Below are 15,614 nucleotides of genomic sequence, written 5' to 3'. Positions count from 1 at the left end.
GTTTGCTGCATTAGCAACACAAACCCGATAGATTACCCCATTTATCTTTACGGTCAATGGGCATTAAGATGAATAAATGTTGATATTATTCGTGTTCGCATAATGCGTTCACCTTTCGCGGGTCGATCATATCAACTTCTGCACGGATTGATTCTGCGTTCTGCTTGCATAATCGGAACGGCTCGCCATTATCGGAACACCACGTGTGGCCCACCGCTCGCATAGCTGATTCGAAGGAACATTATGTTCGCTGTATCGCACGCGACAGGAGAAACCTCTTCTGAGCCTGATGGTTCTCACGTGTTTTACACCTGATTTCGTCGAGGTCGGCTGCCTAGCGTCTGTGGCCCGCGGGACCAGGCTTCCATGGACCGCCGTTCCAAATCCCGCGTGGGACCCTCGCGAGTCCCACCAACAGATGCCCACGAGATGGAGATCAAATTAGCGCCCGCGTGGCAGCGGACCGCCACGCTGCCTCTATAAATGCACCCGTGCCTCCCTTCGATTGAAGGGTTATTGCTTTCCCCATCCGGTTTTGATCGGGGAAACCCTAACCCTGGTTTCTTGTTTCTTAGCTTTGCTCTCTTTCTTTCTTTGATTGCCTTCTCTATATCGCGTATCGCCTGATCTCGGTGCTTTCTTGCCCTGATTCGATTGCCGTGCTGAGATGTCGCGGTGTTTCCCGTATCCGCCTCCTTTCTTGGAAGAGTCCCTGATCGAATCCATTAAGGTTTGTTGAGCATCGATGCTGCTGTGGTTGATTTCTTGCAGTCTTGCTCGACTTCCTTGGTTGGCGATCGGTTCGCCATGGGGATTCTTGATCGATATGGTTTTTAGCGTTGAGAAACTAACTCCTAACATAGACGACTGTACTCAGTCTGTTCAATAGACATGCCAAAGCGGACAGTTGTTAAGTGTGGTTAACTACAGTATGTATCGATTGGGCTCTCGTTGGGTGGAGTGTTTTTTCGGACTCTTCTTGATTTCGTTTCGATTTTTCTCTGAAAATCTGATAAGTTTTCTGGGTTAATGATGAGCTGCTGCGTGGGGGATTAGTGGAAACATGATTGCAACAAGTAGTCGCAGCTAAAATATTGATCACTGGGGAATATATAGACGACCTATTGTAATGGTTTACCGTGAGATTTTAATTTGATTCTTGTAGGCAGACATGATACTTCTTTGTGAATCCTTCGACTTAATAAGAAACATGCAATATTTCTTGATCTTATTGGAGACATGGACATGTATTTTGGTGACAGTTAGTTGTTAGATATGATGACTAATTGGAAATGTTTGGGAATGCTAAGTAATTTGAATCGATTTTAGAAAGAACGTTGGACTTTATGTTCATGTATTGGTTTTAGATTGTGACCGTTTACACTATATGGTTTCTGATATTTACTTATATGAAGTTTAGCTGAAATTTTTGGAAGCCTATCATCATGTAGTTTTTCACTGGGAGAGTGGTTGTGGGATCTTTTCATTGATGTGTTTAGTGGAACATGTGTTACAAGGCAACAAAGATGTCTGGCATGGGTGAACACTGGAATGAGTTTCATGTGTGTGTTTGACAACATGTATGTTTTTCACCCGCAGAAGCCATGGAAAATGGAAACTTGGAGTTTAGTATTAGGATGGACAGAGGAATTCATTTTTGGAGGTCTAATCTTCTTCGGTCATCTTAGGCATTACAAATTTCTATTTTTCGTGCATGTTTGATTTTGTTAACTTCTCTGGTCCAGTGTTCTGGATTTAGCTGTGAGACATCTGCATTACATTGATTGTCTAACAAAAGGTTCTTGATCACTTATTTCTTAGTTTGGATTGATGGTCCAACTTTATCTTGGTTCGGACCTCGTCAGTGGTGAGGCCTAACATGCAGTCGATTTGTATTAGTTTCGGAAAAAAATCTCAATAGTAGAACCCTGAGCAAGAAACTTTAGAACTAACTTGAATGGATGAATTTTAATTGTGAGCCACTGGTTCCTTATCAATGCATATCAAATTAAATCAGATTGTGAGTTTACACTGCCGTGGTCTTCTAGACAAATTGCAGTGGTAAAACCTTTTGTCAAACAACAATTATATGTGTTATTAGTTCATAGCATATTAGAGAGTGTCTTGAGATTTTGAAGTAGTGATGTTGAAGAAGGTTGGTCTAATATATTGAAGCAATCGTAGGTCTTACTTGGGTCCAAACTTAAGTTTTGAATAATCTCTTTCTTGTTGAAACTTATATCATGTTCCGATGTTGGTCTTCTTAGAAGTCTGGAGTTACTCAGATAACAGGGTTCAAATCCTGGCAATGGATTTATGACGAATACATATTCATCTTGTTGGAAGTACTCGCTTTTCAAAAGAAAAGCGAGATTTGGTAATCTTACTTATGCCGAGAAAGGCGACGTCGTGTTGCCTCGGTGACATCGTCGAGGCGATGCGACGTCGCCTCGATTATTTAAATTATATATATATATATATATATATATATATATATATATATATATATATAATTTTATTTTATTATTATTATTCGTTCTGCTCGGTAACGGACGGTCCGCGTACCGATAACCTTTCGGACCGGTATTGCAGACACTGGTTCAGTGTGAAATATCATGCTATTGGAGCTTAACGACTGTGATCTCCTTGACTGGGTGTCTATGTGATCTATCTTTTCCTATGCATTGCTCCTTGCTTTGTTTGCCTCTGTCATGACTGTTGTTCTGGTGCAATGGAAAAGGCAAAGAAAGAGGAAAGGGAAAAGGCAAAGGAGGTTGAACGAAGAAGGGTAAAGAAGGAGAATAAGAAAGGGAAAAGGAGGGAGGAGAAGAGGGAAAATGTTGAGCAGAAATCCGCGAACTCTCAGCACGAGGGAAAGAGCAAGCATGAAGAGAAGAGCCCGTCCGAACAGAAAGATCTGTACAGCCAAAGGACAAGCAATGATGCCATTGAGCAGTTGGAAGGCAGCGGCCTTACGGAAGAACATGAGCTGCTGAGTTTCACTGGGGACAAGTATGACTACCCTGAGAGCTCTCAGGACAGCAACAAGAGGAGGAAACTTGTGTCATCCATCTGCGGTCACAATAAGCATGGTCTTGGTAAGACTCGTTTCTCGTTTAGGTAGTCTTCATCTCCTTTGTTGAGCTTGGCTTACTTTTTACATATTGACGTATAGGGAATATCCTTCGTATCAAGTTGCCATTACCATTACGGTCTGCATCATTGAGTCGAGTAGATTTAGAGCCATTGCAGCCATCATTGAGGCTACCGGCCATGCAAACAGCAGGACAAGTAGTAGTGGCCAAATCCAAGGAAATGGTTCATGAGCTGCCTGAAGTCCATGAGCAGCCCAGTGTCTCAGGCAAGGATGCGAAAGCAGCTGTGCTGTCACATTTGTCTTCCGATGTAAAACGGATTCGGAGGAGAACTGGGCAAAGGGGACAGTTTGAAGATTTAATAGTGAATTGGAACCCGCCGCTATCGCAGTTGGAGTCTCTGGATGTCAGCAGCGAGTGGTGGCATTTTGGCGATCCAAAGCGGCGCTCCACTCCCTGTACCAACGAGTGTGAGGCCATCACAGTGGGAGGGTCGAGTTGTGGAGAGCGTAGGATTTCTTTGCAGCAGCCCCGAGCCTGCTACTTGCCCGAGTTCGATGCGTACCAGCTGCCATATGTTGTCCCCTTTTGAGAGGGGCGTAAGTATCTATGACAAGGCTATGCCACATTTAGATTGGGCGTGAATCTGTAACAAGGTGATCGAACTCACGTTCTTATCTCAAATATCTCCGCTTGCTTATGTTTGTGGCAATTCTTTGATTTAATACAAGTTTAGGAAAAATAGTCTGAGATAGAGAAAAAGGACTGGCTACCCTATGATCGTTTACTAAGACCATGAAAAAACCGGTGTTTCTTTCTCTTGGAATGTTTATGGGATGCCCGAGACACGACGCAAGGAAAAAAGTGTACCTGCAAGAGAAAAAGTAAAAAATAAATATGCATGATTTGCGATGGTACAATCAGATCCTCTAAGCATAACAGCGTAGTGAAGACAATTTTAAAGATGCAAAAGCTTCAGGCATGATTATACACTCACCAAAAAAAAGAATCAAAATTTCAGGAAAAGTCTCATCTTATTTTACAGAGGTGTTCCCTTTTTCATATTTTAGGAGGAACACCTCCTGTTTACTAATCCTCAAATGCGTCTGACAAGATAATTGGAGCACCATTCTGATTGGTCGATAAGGTAAACTAATTTAGTCTCCCATATATAATTTAGTCCACCATCAATACTATCAGACATCTTTCACTAAAAACACTGAAAGACTATTAATTGATAGGAAATATACTATCAGTCAAATAATCATCACTGAAGTCATTGGTGAGAGGAAGAAATATAAGTCATCTCCCACCCATTACAAGATAGATAGTTCAAGGTTGTCTCCCCCTTATAGCCCACATGGACAAGATGCCAAGGAGACATTAGGACGATTAGAGGTTATCCCCCCTCTAAGGTTAGGTATAAAAACATGTTCCTAACAAAATAACAGGGGAGGTCTTTACTTCTTATAACTACTCACGCGGACATTTTCTTGGAGTTACTAACTTGATTGTCGGAGAAATCGGGTCGAGAAACCTCTCATGACCTCGGTCTATGCAGAAAACTCCTCAAGAGCTCGATGTTTCCACCTCGAACAACCCTACGCATACAGGTCCAGATCATATCGGGCTGATCAAGACGTCAACGGTTCTTTCCACTAATATTTTTGGTGCTAGAAGGAGGGCCCGATGTCACAGGAAAGTCCGCCTACCAACCCTCCCAACGAACACTCGAGCGAGGAGGTTTTGCCCTCGACCCATAATACTTTCACTCAAGGGGGGCAACAACCACCATTTCCGCACGTGGATGCATCCACCTCGACGGAAACGCCCATGCGATATTGGCGTCTATTCAACGACTCGAGCCTCATGCCTCCAAGAGCGACCTCAAGCCACTTGCTCATCCCTGCTACGATGTTCTAAACCTCACCCAACAGTCATAGATGCTAATGAGCATCATGTAAGCTGTCGCTTTGCTCTTGCCCCAATTAGCCCAACAGGCGATGCCACCATCTTAGTCGCGGTCAACAGCTCAACCGCCATTAACATCGATGCCCGTCAGGGTCCCCTCACCCGACGCAATGCCAACATCTCAAGAGCGCCCGAGGCCCATCAAATTGTCGATCGAGGGAGCACCCTACTCCCTAACCGTAGAGTTCAACGAACCGTTGCACCACGACTTTGCTCCACCTAAGTCCGAGACCCAATCAGCAGATTTGGTGAATGATTCCCTAACGATCCAACTATGGCAAATGGACCGGCGTTTAGAGGAGATGCGATGAGAGTTCCAACAATTCAGAGCGGAAGGGCCGATCGATCCCACCTCGGGTCGGTCGTCATTCACCTAGAACATCTAAGAGGAGTCGATCATGACAAACTTTCACCTCCCATCAATGGAGACCTTTGATGACAGTACTGACCCAATGGAGCACATCGTTGCTTTTTGTGCCCAAATGTCATTGTATGACACTTCGGATGCCCTATTATGTCGTGCCTTTCCAACTACGTTAAGAGGCCTAACACAAAAATGGTACACTCGTATCGTGCCTTCCTAAGCACATCGCTGCTTTTGCTCAGCTTGCAAGGGAGTTCGAACTTCACTTTCTCAAGAATGTGCGCACGAGGCCATTAGCGACAATGCTTCTCGAACTTAGGCAAGGGAGGAGAAAACGCTCTCGGACTTTGTCGCTCGGCTCACCAACGAAATTCGAGGCATAAAAGATGCTTATCTATTACTCGTAATATAGGCCTTCATGATGGGACTCAAGCCCTCTCGTCTTTTCTAGTCGTTGGTAGAGAGGCTACCAACGACTTACCCGAGATACTCCAAAGGGCCAATCAGCATATTTTCGCTGAGGTAATGGTCTCCGGTAAACGTGAGGAAGCACACAAAAGGATGAGATAGGAGCGACTACAATCCGCCCCAACCTCGAGGTCACAGCGGCGAAGAAACGAACAACCCGAGTTCCCTTGCTTGAGGTCTGAGCTAATATGACTAGAACCGAAGTCTTTTTGCAGATAAAAGAGAATAGGATCATAAAAGACCTTCAACCGATGAAGACTTCATTGGCGAAGAAAGACAAATCCAAATACTATTGCTACCATTGGGATTACAATCACGACACGAAAGATTGTCATGACATGAAAGAGCATACTGAAGAACTCATTTGTCGAGGACACCGCGAGCGATTTGTTTGGAGGCATCGGGAACCTTCACCTTGACCTTAAGGACCGATAGAGAGACATATTGACATCATCATTGGTGGACCCGCCTTCAGAGGATATAGCTCCCCGAGTTATAAAGCTTACGCCCGAGCTACCAATGAAAAAAATTTTAGGACGAGGGATGAACCATAAATAACCTTCAAGGAGAAAGAGACGATGTACCTCGACCCGAATCATGACGATGCCTTGGTAGTCTCCGTGAGGATGATCAACACTCGAGTGAAGAGGGTCATGATTGATATAAGTAGCTTTGCTAATGCCCTCTACTTTGATGTTTCCAAAAACTCAAGCTCTCGACTAACAACCTCACCCCTATGACTTCTTCGCTAACGGGGTTCACTAGCGACTCGAACCCCCCTCTTGGAGCTGTGACCTTGCATGTCACATTTGGGGACGAGCCGTGCTCCAAAATGGTAATGATCAAATTAATAGTGGTCGATATCCCCTCGACATACAACGCAATCATAGGTTAGCCCTCGCTAAACAAGCTAAGGGTGATGGTGTCAATTTGTCATATGGTGATGAAATTCTCGACGAGGACCAACGTTGGAGAGTTGAGAAGCAACCCAAGGGAGTTGCGCCAATGCTACCTTACGACGCTCTCCCTACCAATGAAGGCTCGACCAAAGGCGTCGCCTATGGACCCTCGAAATTTCGCCAAGTCCCTCCCACCTCCGGAGTTGGTGGAATCACTTATTAAAGCACTCATGGACAAGGCTCATTTCGATCAAGTTGTCAAAGTCGGGGCGACACTTCTCGAAAAGAAATGAGGGCAACCCATCAATTTCCTTAGGGAGAATGTTGAGGTGTTTGCGTGGTTGCTAAAAGACATGCCGAAAATCGACCCAGATATAGCCCAGCATCACATATTTGAAGGACAACTATCCTCTTCCTCGAATTGTTTAGTTGGTTGATGCTACCTCGGGTCACGAGCTCCTCACCTTTATAGATGTATTCTCGGGATATAACCAAATAATAATGGCACTAAAGGATCAAGAACACACTTCCTTTATCACCGTCGAGACATGTATTGATACCGAGTCATGTCATTCGGGTTGAAAAATGAAGGGGTAACGTATCAAATGATGGTGAATAAGATGTTCAAGCACCAGATCAAGTGGAACGTTAAAGTGTTTGTAGACGACATGATAGTCAAAAGCAGAACGACCGACTCACATTTGACGAACTTGGTCGAGACATTTCAAGTTCTAAAGAAGTTCAACATGAGCCTTAATCTGACCAAGTGCGCCTTCGGAGTCAGCTCGAGAAAGTTCCTCGAATTCATCGTGCACCGGAGGGAAACAGATGCAAACCCTAAGAAGGTGCGAGCCATACTAAAGATACGCCCAGCTTGGTCAGTAAGGGAAGTCCAATAGTTAACAAGGCGAATATCAACACTTGACTGATTCTTATCCCAATCAGGTGATAAATGTCTACCTTTCTTTCGAGCATTAAAGAACCCAAAAGGCTTTATATGGACTGAGGAGTGTCATGAGGCTGAAGCACCACCTTGCTCAATTGTCACAACTCTCCTCTACCTCTGGCAAAACACTTTTATTTCACTACCATCAACCTCACTATCAGCTCGATGCTCGTATGAAACAACTTGACAGTTCAGAAGCCTATTTACTATGTTAATCATGTTCTAAGCGGACCCCAAGAACGATACCCCCTATCGAGAGGCTTGCATTTGCACTAGTACTAGCAGTAAGGAAGCTCCACCCTTAGTTTCAAGTGCATGCTGTACAGGTGATCACCGACCAACCACTCAAGTAAGTCTTTTCGTTGTTCGACATCTCAGGGCGATTGTTGAGGTGGTCAGTAGAGCTAAATGAGTTCGACATCCGATATGTGCCGAGGACTGTCATAAAGGCCCAGGTGTTGACAGACTTTATCTCAAAGCTAACTCCCTCGCTTAAGGCTGATAGTTATCCCCCCTCGGTATGGACAATGTTCATGGATGGTTCTGCCACCTTAGAAAGGGGCGGTGTTGGACTTATCTTGAAATGCTTGAACAAACAAGTGTATGAGCAAGCCCTCCGGTTTGAGTTCAAGATCTCCAACAATAAGGCCAAATATGAAGCACTTCTCTCGAGGCTTCGGCTTGCCTAGAAGCTTCAAGTCTAAGAATAATTCCGAAAGAATGACGATGGATGAAGGATTCGAAAAGTGTTGGATGAAGGACTCAAAAAGTGTCGAATGAAGGACTCGAAAAGGGCCAAAATCCAACACAGCGGGGGCATAAGGCCAAATTTGCTCGAGGCGCATGGGTCAGGAAAACTTGACCAATGCGAGGAGAAATCTGTTACGACGGAGGCACAAGGCCAAATGTGCCTAAGATACATAAGTCGAGAAAAATTGACCCGCGCAGGGGAAAATCCGCCATGACGAAGGTATAAGGTCAAATGTACCCAAGACACGTGAGTCAGGAAAACTTGACCCGCATGAAGAGAAATTTGCCACAACAGAGAAGCAAGGCAAAATGTGCCTAAGGCGCGAGTCGAGAAAACTCGATCCGTACAACAAGAAATCTACCATAACGGAGGCACAAGGCAAAATATACCCAAGGCACATGAGTTAGAAAAACCCAACCCACGTGAAGAGAAATCCACCACAACGGAGGTGCAAGGCAAAATATGCCCAAGATGCGTGAGTCAAGAAAACCTAACTCGCATGAGGAAAAATTCATCACGATGGAGGCACAAGGCCAAATGTGCCCGAGGTGCATGACTCGGGAAAACTCGATTTGTGTAAGGAGAAATCCGCCACGACGGAGGCGTAGGGCAAAATGTGCCCAAGGTGCGTGAGTTGGGAAAACCCGACCTGTATGAAGAGAAATCCACCATAATAGAGGCGTAGGGCAAAATGTGCCCAAGGTGTGTGAGTTGAGAAAATCTGACCCACATGAAGAGAAATCCACTATGACAGAGGCGCTAAGGGACAAAATATGCCCAAGGAGTATGAGTTGGGAAACCCGACCCACATGAAGAAAAATTTATCACGAACGAGGTACAAGGCAAAATATGTCTGAGGTGCATAAGTCGAAACAATCCAACCCGCATGAAGAGAAATCCATCACGAGGAAGGCGCAAGGCAAAATGTGACCCAAGCACGAGTCGAAAAACCTGACTAGCATGAAAAGAAATCCACCACGATGGAGTCCCAAGGCATAATATGCTTGAGGGGTGTGAGTCGAGAAAACTTAACCCGAGTGAAGAGAAATTTGTTACAGCGAAAGCGTAAGACAAATTGTGCCCAAGGCGAGTAAGTTGGAAAAACTAAACCCGTGTAAGAGAAATCCGTAATGGCGAAGGCACTAGGCAAAATGTATACGAGGCACATGAGTCAGGAAAACCTGACCCGCACGAGGAGCAATTTGCCACGACAGAGGCACAAGACCAAATGTGCTTAAGGCACGTGAGTCGGGAAAACTCGACCTGCATGAGAAGAATTTGTCACGACGAAGGTACAAGGCAAAATGTGTCCGAGGCGCGTGAGTCAAGAAAACCTGACTCGCATGAGGAGATCCTAAACGCACTCGTGTCAGATGAACTAAACATCGCACTTCATGCCCCAAAGCATACCTTGAGATAGGACAAATGATAGAGAATATACTATTAGTCAATCATTATTCGACACATAGCCACCACATTGTGTTCTCAAAGGGCGAAAAAGATATAGGTCACCTTCCACTTGTCTACCCGTGAGAACAAGAGAAGGCAAGTACTTCGAGGTTGTCTTCCCCTTATCACCCATGTGGATAAGACATCAAGAAGGGGATGTTAGAGCGATTATAGGTTGTCCCCCCTCTAAGGCTAGGTATAAAAACACGTCCCCAACACAACATGAGAGGTTTTTACTTATTTTGACTACTCGTGTCTGCATTTACCCGAGGTTACTAACTTGAGCATCGAAGAGATCGGATCGGGAAATACTTCCCGACCTTGGTCTTCATGCAGGAAACACCTCGAGAGCACAATGTTTCTATCTCGGAGACACCTCAGACAACCTTGCACACATTGGTCCGGATCACTTCAGGTTGACCAAGACGTCAATGACTCTTTCCCCTAACACCACCAAAACATTATAAACATATTGAAAAATAATTATAATTAAAAAATTTAATTGATTTACCACGTGGACTTATCCACCAAAACCAGTGAAGTTGTTATTGTGGCTTGTCAAGGTACTTAGAAAAATATGGCAATAAGAAAACATCTATTGAAAAATATAAAAAGGGGAACAACTATTGGAAAAAAAACCAAAAAATAGATTTTTTCGTTTAATTGTCAAGGGTATTTGAAAAATATGGAACTAAAAGAACATCGATTGAAAATTATAAAAAGGCGAACACCTCTTAGAAAAAAAAACCCAAAAAAAGGATTTTTTTTTTTCCATTTGTCCATTTCCACAAAAGTGGCAACATAGTCCAACAGATAGGATTCGTCCATTTCACCCCATGAGATAAGCTGATCAAGAAATCATTACCATTATAGTCCAACAGATGATCTACGACTAGAAAATATTCCAAGGACCAAGAAAGCGTGCTTCATCATGGACCCAATTGGTTTAATCATCGCTAATCATTCTTGGTGATCTCTCGTCAACTCCAGATATGGAATTCATTCTAGGGAGGCTGCTTAAGAATAGTTATATGTCTGATCATATGCATCATCAATCATCAATCATCAAAATTTATTCACATACACGTACTTATCCAGTGAAACGCCCTTAAACAACTCCTCGAGCATAGTTTTAATACTGTGGAACTAGATCTAAACCCTCCGCTCGCTGACTCGAATTCTGTCTCAAAGTCGTCCTAGACTTGATGATACACCGGAGCCGGAAACCATTTCTAGGTTCAATCCTATTGCCAGAGAAATGTCCTCTCAGATGCTTTCCCTGAGAACAAAGACCTATTGAGAACCGACCAGGCAAGGTTGCTTGGTCCTCAATAATTGGTATTACCATGTTACATACACCCTACTCGATAGGATATATGACCTCTGCCGTATACAAGGGCATGCAACAAATACCACCTTGCCTGATACGAAAATTTTACCACGTACAGTAGGATCCTATAGAAACATAACTTATGTAACGAGGAAGAACAAAAGAATCGGAGTGGCAGCAAATCTATATTGTCCCAACAAAAGAATATATAACTATCAAAATCCTCCTCTGCTGCCATTCTATCTTATTAAAAGATAGAAACTTTGCTATATCGGACATGTTCTATTCCTGTGATCAGAATACTAAATGCTCAATGCTTCAAAAACTTCAATATGATAAATCACAAATAAAACAAAATAAGCATTCCTGAGCAACTCTAGGTTACATATTTGAAGAGCATCATAGAGCCATTATAAACTATGATCACATATTAATGTCATCTCTTAAGGATGCAACTTGTTATTCCTGAAGATTATTGCTAAATTTATCTCTGCATTTTCCATGCCCTAACCTGACCGTCAAGGACTATTAAAACAAGACCCAAACGATTTCAAGCCACTACTAAAATCCTAGAAAGAAAGTTACTTAGGGACCTCAGTTAGGTTAAATTAAAGGAAAAATTTATGAAGATAGTCATACATAATTGTAACATCAAATATCTAAAGTTCTTGAAAAACAGCTCTGAGATCCATTTCAGAACATTATTGACACCATGTGTATATCACAATTTAGCTCTTTAAACCAAAGTATTCAAATACTACACGGATACAGAATCTTATATACACAAATGAAACTTTTGAAAAGTTTTGGCAGAAACCTTCGACATTTTATGGACAAAATTCCCCTAAAACATACTGTGACTATCATATATCGTTTCATGAGCAATCATATAGAAGATCATGTGACACTACCTCTATTTCATTATTGAACATTTTACTTTCCGACAGAACATTTGACAAGAATTTATTACTCTATTACAGTTTATTTCCGTGGTGTTTAAGATTTTATTATATTTCAAATAGTCTGATGCTAACTCTACAGGGTCCTTCATCTATGCAGTTGTCTTTGGCATCTTCATCAAGTCATTGACATGCATAGTTCTGTTGATGTTATCTCCCTTTATCCAGTCTTTGGTATAGCCTTTTGACCCTTTATTTTTTTTCGATCAAATTTCCCTCGATAACAACCTTTGGTAACAGTTCATTTCCAAAAATTAATAAGAAATTAGCAGTGCAACATGCAATTTACAGAAAACTAGTTGAAATTGATTTCCTGAGCTGCATGCAACTTACTGATGAAATAAATTTGAAGTGATAGAGAAGGATATTGTGAGTGACAACTACCAAGCGGCATACTAGGAAGGAAGTTTATATTAAAGAAGAAAAACAGAAAGGTCACTGTTCTATTAATCAATAGCTAGTGGAAGTTTGCCGCTTCATATAAAGAAACATGTAGATATGACTTTAAAAAATTACCTTAGAATTGTTATGTATGCCATATTCAGTGAGCATAGAATTGTCATCAATGAGCTTCTCATTATGGTGAGCAAGGCAAAAATTTGCCCAGACATGCCTCCTGCACGGTAAATGAACCAGTACCAAATCTTTAACAGATGGCAGGTTTTGGAAATTTTATAAACCAATTTCAGTGACTTGAAGAAATGTACATACACATGAATGATATTTTTAAATATATCATCATAACCAAAAGGCGAAAGATATACTCAACATTGCACTAAATTTATAACCATATAATGTGCTTCAATTTTTACAAGGTATTTTGATTCACAAGTTTAACCAACAATTCCTTTTGTTTTTTAGCCATCATCTTGGATAGTAAATTATTATATCAACATTATGATTTTTATATATTAGCTAAGAGCAACAGAGGAAATACTTGAGATGGGAACGACCAACAAGCTTTGGATAAAAAAAGTCAGGACAAGGATTCTTTTTCTTTTTCTTTTTTTAAGCTGAGGAGAAGGAAGGTCAACAGGGCTAGTTTACACAACATACGAAAATAAATAAATGCACGTATAATAAGATGTAACATTTCTTACTGCTCGAGATATCAAGAAGTCAGAACTCACAAAACTGATAAAAGTGATCTCTTATCCCTTTGTATGAACAAGGTGATATGATAGCCACGATTTTTTCATGGAATAAATACCTGCTGATTTTTGAAAAATTTCTTGAAAGTTTTAGCTGAGAAAATGAAAGGATAGGGGAGGTACCATGAAATGTGGCGATGACCCATTTTGGCTTGCTCTATTTCATTTATTTTCTTCCTGATTGCTAATTTCAAATCCTTGACAGTAGCAGAGTTCAGAACTGCGACATCTTCAGAAAGGAAAGCATGGTCATTTTAGATTAAGTCCCTTTAGGTAGAAACAATTGAAATAACATGGTAGAATTTTACCAAAAAAGCAAACAGCATCTTTCTTGCATGATATATTGAAACCCGCAATTTCCACCGAGTATGGATTACTAGACTAATAAAAAACATGCCTTAGCCTGATCTGAAACTATACATGCATTGCTTCAAAATGAAATGAAAAAAAAAGTATCGATAGTTGTCACTTCTACGTTCTACTTTGGGACCTTATTTTTCAGCAATGATGCATCTATTAATTTGAGAAAAACAATGTGCTAGACAGGTTTTCCACTTTTGCAGTACTTAAAAGATAATGGAACACAGTACAAAGAAAAAGCTCCAATATGGTGAGGATCCTTGCCTATAAACAAGAATGATAATGAAGCATGCTACGAGTAAAGCAGCTGCAGGATCACAAGATAAGGTGCATTATCCTGTTTGCTGGCTCAGTTCATGTCACGATACTGGTACTATAGATTATCTTTAAGTATCAAGGATCTTAACTTCAGAAGACTGGTGGTAATTACTTCAGCCACTCCATAAGCACATGGAATGAAAGAACAAATTCTACCGAAAACCAAGAACAAGACCACGTACCAAAAGAGGTATTGTCCACCTTAGTGACAGATATTTTCATTGCACTGCCGAGCTCCAAATTTATTAAGGTGTCAACATCTGCAAGTGTAGGTTTCTTAGGAACATCGAACAATATCGGATCATCTAGAAGAGCAGAGAGCATAGACTGTAGCTGGGCTTTCTTGGCAGTGATGCTGCTGTAACCAACATTTTCCTCGGTTTTGGACCCTGATTCCATCTCTTCAGAACAACATCCTACAGGCATCAGGTATAACATCATTTTGTATCAAAAAGATTTCTCTTCTATATCACTTCTTCGGCTATAATCAGCAAGCAACATTCTACATTCCGTAAACAGGAAATTCTGAACGAAGGCGGCAACCCCGTTCAGATTTGCTCTCGGAAAACAGTTGTTAGACATTCACCAGTTCTCTATTGTTCCCGAAACATCAAAACAGGCCCAAGTTGCTTGAGGAAATCCATCACAACCCACATGAAAACGACAGAAAGGGAGAATAGGAAGGGCGGACGGAGCCGAGGGCAAGGAAGGACATCGAAACCCGCTCGTTTCCGGGGGTGAAGAACACGGTGCCGCTCTCGTCACCGACGAAGCACCCGGAAATCATAGCAGGCTCGAGCGGCGTTGGCCGTGTGGAGGAATCAAGAGGAACGAAGAGAAAGGCGGGGTGAGAAGCGATCTGCCATGGGGCGGGCCATTTGTAGTGGCCCGTGGGCGTAGGGCACATAGTAAGAGAGGGCAAGACGCTTACCGGCGGCGAACTGTGGGAGGAGAGCGAGAGGGCGAGGAGCGGCGGACTGCGATCGGGCAAGCGGTGGAGTGGGAGGATAAATGCGGATGATTTTGCTTGTGTTTGTTATATGATCACTTTAATCAGGAAACAGTTTTCGAAAACAAAAACAAATTTTCAACTTCGCACGATTACATTTATATGCTAAAGTCAAATTAATAATAGAGGTCATAGTGGTCTAACTCGTGACGTGTCACCTAGGGATGTCCTTAGGGTTCAATAATAGGTGGATCATTAACCTAAGATACTTAATCTCATAAATCAATCCAAGTTTTTATAATATTTTCTAATTAATAAACTAATTATTACTCGGATTATTATTGAGCTCGAGCTCGAGTGCGTTAGAATATTTTAGTGCCCATTGGAGTGGGCTTTAAGAAGATATTTGATGTTGGCAAGTCTCTTGCAAAGGCCTACACCATGTAACATGGCAACGAGATTCAACAATTATTATTCTTGTGTGGGAATCTTTTGAGGGTGAAGCAAAGCTCAAATTAGATATAAAAACTTCATTTATGAGGCGACGAAGAAATTTTTAATTTAATATTACTAATAGATCCCTCGATAGTGTTTTATTTTTCAT

General features: G+C 42.0%; 2 protein-coding genes across 2 annotated transcripts; one reads left to right on the top strand and one right to left on the bottom strand.

Annotated features, from left to right (window-relative positions):
- Nucleotides 1-521: 521 nt before the first annotated feature.
- LOC135586572 (uncharacterized) lies at nucleotides 522-3,795 on the top strand. Its single transcript, XM_065079102.1, has 3 exons — nucleotides 522-730; nucleotides 2,741-3,098; nucleotides 3,176-3,795. The coding sequence occupies exons 1-3, from the start codon at nucleotides 668-670 to the stop codon at nucleotides 3,685-3,687; spliced, it is 933 nt and encodes a 310-aa protein (XP_064935174.1). The 5' UTR covers nucleotides 522-667; the 3' UTR covers nucleotides 3,688-3,795.
- LOC103994419 (U11/U12 small nuclear ribonucleoprotein 25 kDa protein) lies at nucleotides 3,743-15,127 on the bottom strand. Its single transcript, XM_009414742.3, has 5 exons — nucleotides 14,993-15,127; nucleotides 14,244-14,477; nucleotides 13,507-13,612; nucleotides 12,749-12,848; nucleotides 3,743-3,965 (listed from the first exon to the last, which is right to left on the bottom strand). Exons 2-5 carry the CDS (start codon nucleotides 14,458-14,460, stop codon nucleotides 3,870-3,872), a joined length of 519 nt encoding a protein of 172 aa, XP_009413017.2. The 5' UTR covers nucleotides 14,461-14,477; nucleotides 14,993-15,127; the 3' UTR covers nucleotides 3,743-3,869.
- Nucleotides 15,128-15,614: the final 487 nt, after the last annotated feature.

The sequence above is a fragment of the Musa acuminata genome, chromosome BXJ1-8 (genome assembly GCF_036884655.1).
Source record: "Musa acuminata AAA Group cultivar baxijiao chromosome BXJ1-8, Cavendish_Baxijiao_AAA, whole genome shotgun sequence".
NCBI classification, from domain to species: domain Eukaryota; kingdom Viridiplantae; phylum Streptophyta; class Magnoliopsida; order Zingiberales; family Musaceae; genus Musa; species Musa acuminata.
Note: the sequence above shows the minus strand (reverse complement) of the source record. Positions and strands in the feature narration are given on the sequence as shown.

What these genes read in the sequence shown, in the direction of transcription:
- LOC135586572 (XM_065079102.1), top strand. Translation starts at nt 668, where the DNA reads ATGTCGCGGTGTTTCCCGTATCCGCCTCCTTTCTTGGAAGAGTCCCTG. An exon ending in CCCTGATCGAATCCATTAAG is followed by an intron (nt 731 to 2,740) that starts GTTTGTTGAGCA and finishes GCAATGGAAAAG; the next exon opens with GCAAAGAAAGAGGAAAGGGA. An exon ending in TCACAATAAGCATGGTCTTG is followed by an intron (nt 3,099 to 3,175) that starts GTAAGACTCGTT and finishes ATTGACGTATAG; the next exon opens with GGAATATCCTTCGTATCAAG.
- LOC103994419 (XM_009414742.3), bottom strand. Translation starts at nt 14,460, where the DNA reads ATGGAATCAGGGTCCAAAACCGAGGAAAATGTTGGTTACAGCAGCATC. An exon ending in GGTGGACAATACCTCTTTTG is followed by an intron (nt 13,613 to 14,243) that starts GTACGTGGTCTT and finishes TCCTTTCTGAAG; the next exon opens with ATGTCGCAGTTCTGAACTCT. An exon ending in GGTCATCGCCACATTTCATG is followed by an intron (nt 12,849 to 13,506) that starts GTACCTCCCCTA and finishes TTTACCGTGCAG; the next exon opens with GAGGCATGTCTGGGCAAATT.